A 5,899-nucleotide genomic window follows, 5' to 3' on the forward strand; every position below is an offset into this window, starting at 1 on the left:
GGAATTGTGGCTCAGCCCTCCTGCAGTGTCAGGGGTGGCTCTGCTGGAGCAGGGATCCTGGAGAAAAGGATGGAGTCTTCCTCTGATGATCCAGGAAAAGAGAGCAGCTGCTCCTCTGGGAAATCCAGTGGAGAAGCCGTGCTGGTGTTCCAGAATCTCCAGATTATATCCAGATAGGAATGCTTGGCTCCTCCCTCTGGGCTCACATCTCCCAATGGGATGCTGTAGTTCTTATCAGCCGTGCAGAGACATGCAATATCTGTTATCAGTAGATGTCTCCCTGTGGTGGTGTTCACAGGGGTCTCAGGATGAGGGAAGAGATGAGAATCTTGACTCTAAGTTTCAGAAGGCTGATTTATTATTTTATGATATATATTATATTAAAAGAAAATGATATATTAAAACTATACTAAAAGTATAGAAGAAAGGATTTCATCAGAAGGCCAGCAAGGAATAGAAAGGAATGATAATAAAATCTTGTGACTGACTAGAGAGTCTGAGACAAGCTGGACTTGACTGGCCATTAATTAAAAACAACTACATGAGACCAATCAGAAATGCACTTGTTATATTCTACAGCAGCAATTACTGTTCACATTTCGTTTCTAAAGTCCCCAGCTTCTCAAGAGAAAACTCTTAGCAAAAAGATTTTTCATAAAATTTGTCCGTGACATCTCCCCAGTTGTGAAGCGATAAGGAAAACCGCCCACTTAGCAGAAGACAACTGCCATACAGATGGCAAATAGAATACAATTTGCTTGACAATCCACGACAAAGGTGCAGAACTTGACCATGCCAAGGCTCCTGTGGACATCCTCGGGGGGCATTCCCTGGTTTTGAGAGGCACAAGAAGTGATGTGACCTCCGGCTGGGACTTGGGGTATCCCCCGCTGGCCGTGGCTGCTCTGGATAGCTCAGCCTTGTTCAGCACAGCCTGCCCGGGCTCCCAGGTAGTTCCCAACCTTAGCAAGCTCAGCTCTTAGGTGATATCAGCTCTTTAGTGATTATCAGCTCATTTGTGATTTCAGCTCTTTGGCTTGCTAAGAGCCTTGGGCAGAGGCAGGGAGAGAGAGGAGAAGGCTTTGTGAGGTTCCACAGAGATGTCTTTATTGGTGTCTTCTGCAAAGGTGTCAGGGACAGCTCTTCTGCCGAGCTGGGCAAAAGTAGCTCTTTATATAGGGTACAGAAGTTTTAGGAATTGTCCAATAGTAGGGGTTGAGGTGAAAGTGACCTATAGTCTTAGAGAGAGATAAGCAAGGGTCCCAAGGCGGAAGAGGGGCTTCTTAGGCCCAGCCATCATGACTCGGCATTGCCTGTCTTAGGCTGCTGAACGCCAGGGAGGCCTTGCAGGCCCTGGGCCTGCTACAAAGAAGCTTCCCTCAAAAAGCTGTTAGACCCCGTTGGCTCCTTGCCCTGTTCCTATGTCTGTTCCCCTGTCCCTGAGCCACTCCTCCTGTGAGGGTACCAGTTGTGGGTTTCTCTGGCTCTGGATTGAAGGCACTCGAGATGGTGTTTCATGTTTGCACTCAGGTGTTTATTATTTCTTATCAGTAAAACAGTCTCAGTGCTGGGAGTTGGGCAGCTTTTCATTAGAAGGCACAAAATGGCCAAGAATCTCTTGTCACAAGGTCTTTTAAGACTAAACCATCCAATTAAGAGCTGACACCTGGATTATTTTCCCTTTTAACCCAATAACTGATCCCACAGAGCTGCAATGGGGACTTTTCTGCCCAATTACAAAATGCCACCCAAACCCATGGAGAAGGAGGAAGAAGCAGCATGAAGAAGAAACCCAGGATGACACCCTGTGCCCTCCATCTTGCTTCCATCCACAACATACTAAAAACCCCAAAACCTCAATTTTTCACAAGTGATACACCTGCACTACTCTCTATAATCTATTTCACATTTTTTGTGGATTCCAGTCTATCTTGAAGAGTAGGAAACTTTCTCCATGGATGAGGGTTAAAGTCAGGGCTCCCCTGGGGGTCAGGGCACCCCAGAGCAGACAGAGAAATATTCCCTGTTGTGCCCTGGGTTTGCACATCCTCCCTATTCCCTGACTGGCCCTCATCTTTGTCACCCCCCCAGGCCCCTGGGCGGAGAGAAACTCAGACTCTCCATGTGTGGGTGCTGGGACAGGATCATCTCACTGCATGGTTGAATTCAACATCTGTGGATGTAATGCAAAGTTCCTTTTTGCTTCCTCACCCTGGACTACACTAGCAGCAATTCAGCCTGCTACGGGCCCTGTCCTGACCTTGTCCTGTAGGAGGGATTGGCTCTGCTCCCCAGCTCTTCTTTTTATTGAATTATTCGAGATCTGGCTAAAACTGCTGTTTCAGTATCAGGATGTAGATTATTTTGAAGAGCTGTGCCTCCAGGGTGCTGTTGGGATACAAAATGTGCTGCTCCTCAGACTCGCCCTCGTTGAGGAGCCGCAGTTTGGGTCATAAACATCTCTGCTTTGTTTGGAGAGGTTTTTTCCTAATCAAATAAAGATGGTTCAGGCACTGATAAGGGAAAAACCAGGCCTTGCTCCTGGCAAGAATCAGGATAATCTCCCACCACTCCTTACTCTTGTGCCCTGTTTGTGCATTATTTCCCAAGCAACCTTTACTGGACGGACTGGAATCGCGAAGCTCCCAAAATCGAAACTTCCACTGTCAATGGAGCCAACAGGAGGGTTCTGGTGCACACAGACATTGGTTTGCCCAATGGCCTGACTTTTGACCCCTTCTCCAAGCTGCTGTGCTGGGCAGATGCAGGTAATGTCCCCAAGGATGGATCAGAGAAGGTCACACTGAGCCTCAGGGGAAAATCCTGGGTGTCTTCAGCCCAGTGATACCTGTGGGCTCCAGTGTTATGCCAGATTGGATTTTAGGAAATATTTCTTCATGGAAAATGTTGTTGCTCAGGGCAGTGGTGGAGTCCTTGGCCCTGGAGGGATTTAAAAGCTATGTGGATGTGGCACATGGGGACATGGAGCAGTGGTGGCCTTGGTAGTGCTGGGAGATAGCTGGACTTGGTCTTAGGGAGTTTTTCCAGCTCTGGATTTTATGATTCTACATCTTCAGGCTGAAAAGCTGTTTCAAAATCTAATAAATCAGGAAAAGGTTCTTCCCCCAGAGAGTGCTGGCACTTCCCAGGCTCCCCAGGGAATGGGCACAGCCCTGAGGCTGCCAGAGCTCCAGGAGCTGCCAGGGATGCCCAGGGTGGGATTGTTGGGGTGTGCTATCATTCTTGTGACTCTGTGAAATACAAAGAACATATTTGGTGTGGCATTTCCAGTGGGATGAGGAATATGTTGTGTTGAACAGGCACCAAGCACCTGGAATGCACATTCCCCGACGGCACCGGCCGGCGCGTCATCCAGAGCAACCTCAACTACCCCTTCAGCATCATCAGCTACGCCAACCACTTCTACCACACGGACTGGAGACGGTGAGCAGGGAAAACCCCACCCCCTGCACGCCTGGGAATGCTCAGCTCCTCTCCCTGAGAGGAAGCCCTGCCTGCTCCCAAATCCTGGAGCCTCCCCAGAGCTCTCCTGGATCTCCGAGCGCGGCTGCAGCAGCACCTGCTTGTAAATCTCAGCACGGAGGAGTTGGTTAGACACAAGCCCAGCTCCCTGGGAGGGACAGAAACAGTGGTTTGGGTTTGGTTTTTTTTTTTTTAAACTGAAACTTGGCTGGAGTCTCTGGATGTAGATTAGGTCCAAGGAAAGATCCTGTCCTCAGCCGTTCCCTTCAGCAGCAGGAACTCTTCTCTCTTCCCACTCCAGCTGGAAGCTCTCACAGCTCCCATCCAATCTTGGGTTACAACAAACACTTAAGGGCTTGCCACGCTTGGAGGAGACTCTCAGGGAGATAATCTCTCCTTGGAAGGCTCTTTTCTGTGGCTGCATCACCACAGAGAAATGCACTGACTGAGCTGGAGGAGCATTTTACGGGGCAAATTTCTTTCCACTTGTCCTGCAGGTGTTCAGAGCAAGCTTTTCAGCTGCCTGTTCTAAATAGGGGATAAAATCCCCAAGTTTCATAGGTGAATAAAACACTTCTTTCCCTTTTTTTCACCAGGGATGGGGTGATAGCTGTAAATAAAGAAACAGGCTCCTTCACTGATGAGTATCTCCCAGAGCAGCGATCCCACCTCTATGGAATCACAGCAGTTTATCCCTACTGCCCTGGAGGTAAAAACCCACACAAACCCCATCCCCTTGTGAATTCTGGTGGCTGAAAAATCTCCACACTAAAAATCTCCATTTCTCCCCACAGCCAGGAAATAGTAACTCCATTTTCAAGGAAACGAGGATCTTTGCACCCAGAGGAATTTCAGACCCAGAGAACTGTCACTGCATACAAGGGGGGAGAAGTCCCTCACCAAGGCCAATGAAGTGCCCTGCTTTCCTGCAAAAGATTTTCAAGTATTTTTTATAGTTATACCTCAAGACTTTGCTACTGTATTTTTTTTACCAAATAGAAAATGTGGAGATATCACCAAAAAAAAAATCCTGGGAAGCTCAAGCCATGACTCGAACTCTTGCTCATGCAAGAAGATTTAAAATGTAGCTTTTTTTTTTTTTACTCCAATGTTTTATTTTATTGGAAGAAGAATGGATTCATTTTTCATAGTTTTGACAATCTGACCAAGAGGTCCTTTTATCCAAAAATAAGAAATTAAGTGCCTATGGGAAGCTGTGGATGCAGTTAATTGCTGGGTCTAATTAACAAACAGCCCTGAAGACAGAGACTGTGTGTGCTCCAAAATCCTGCAGAACAGGGATGGGATGTGGCAAAGGCATTGAAGATTTTCCAGAGGATGATTCTGTGTTTTCACCACTGCCTCCATGCATGTCTTTTAGTATTTATATTAGAAGAATATGCTAGAATTGATCTGTTCATGCTTGTTGGGTCTTCCAAGTGCCTTCCTAGACCTACCCAGTGTAGACCAATACATGTTCAGAAATACCAGTTACATTGTAATGCTTCACTTTTTCTAAGTTACTTCAATAATTGAATAAAAAAGGTTGGTTTTAAGTTGCCCTTTGGATTCAGTTTTTCACTATTTCAGTTGTAGGGGAATATTTCAGTGTGGGGAAGCAGCAAGCAAGCCAGGAGCAAGCTGTTCCTAGGGCAGGACCTCAGGAAAAGAAGATTTTATGTAACATTCCCCTCAACACAAAGCCAAACACAATGAAAAAGAGACACACACACAGAAAAAAAAAAGTCCTATTTGCCAACTCAGAGCTCACCAGAACAATCTGTTTCCCTCGATTTCATTTATTTCAAGAAAAATCTGGTAATTCATCAGAAATCAGAATTCAATTTCCTGTTTTCTTTCCCAAACAGGCAAATTAATCCCGTTTCAAGCTGCATGCCAGAGTGGAGCTGTTCCTAATTGCACTAAGACACGGGGGCTGGAAGCTTTTCTCCCTTCATCTGCCCACTTTGCCCAGTCTGTGGTCAGTCTTGGGGTCAGCAATGATGGCCTGCACAGCCACGATGGCCTCGTTGATTTTGGTCTGCAGCTCGCGGAGCTCCTCGATGTGCAGCAGGCGCAGGATCTGGGCAGCCTCGTTGATAACAGCATCTGGGGAGGGCACAGAGAGGAACTGCAGTTATTCAGTATTTTATGCAGTATTTTCAGCTCACAGAAGGGGTTTAAGGGAGTTTTAGTGCCCTGCATGGTGTTCCTGCTGGTGGTTTCCAGGGTGGAAGCAGAGAACAATTTTCCCTGCTGCTGGAGAGGGATGGGGTGGCATCCAAAGCTTCCCCACCATCCTGCAGCCCAGGGGCAGGGAATGAGGGAGTCATAAAAATAAAATTTTTTCATACAAAAAAACCCAAAAATCAAACCAAAACAAAATCAACAACCAAAAGAAAAAAAAAAAAAAAAA

At 46.7% G+C, this 5,899-nt stretch overlaps 2 protein-coding genes across 2 annotated transcripts in view; one reads left to right on the forward strand and one right to left on the reverse strand.

The window, feature by feature from the left end:
- The window catches only part of NID2 (nidogen 2), a gene marked incomplete at its 5' end in the record, with an annotated part of 21,864 nt that extends 16,820 nt beyond the window's left edge, over positions 1-5,044 (forward strand). The window contains 4 exons of the mRNA XM_031066211.1: positions 2,611-2,768; positions 3,321-3,444; positions 4,080-4,192; positions 4,278-5,044. Of these exons, the coding sequence (XP_030922071.1) occupies positions 2,611-2,768; positions 3,321-3,444; positions 4,080-4,192; positions 4,278-4,288 (406 nt within the window). The remainder of the gene's footprint in view (positions 1-2,610; positions 2,769-3,320; positions 3,445-4,079; positions 4,193-4,277) is intronic.
- A 218-nt stretch (positions 5,045-5,262) lies between these two features.
- The window catches only part of RTRAF (RNA transcription, translation and transport factor), a 17,393-nt gene continuing 16,756 nt past the window's right edge, over positions 5,263-5,899 (reverse strand). Inside the window, exon 8 of the mRNA XM_005417974.2 lies at positions 5,263-5,592. Within this exon, the coding sequence (XP_005418031.1) occupies positions 5,438-5,592 (155 nt within the window). The 3' untranslated portion in view covers positions 5,263-5,437. The remainder of the gene's footprint in view (positions 5,593-5,899) is intronic.

This window comes from Geospiza fortis, unplaced genomic scaffold (assembly GCF_000277835.1).
Source record: "Geospiza fortis unplaced genomic scaffold, GeoFor_1.0 scaffold23, whole genome shotgun sequence".
NCBI lineage: Eukaryota > Metazoa > Chordata > Aves > Passeriformes > Thraupidae > Geospiza > Geospiza fortis.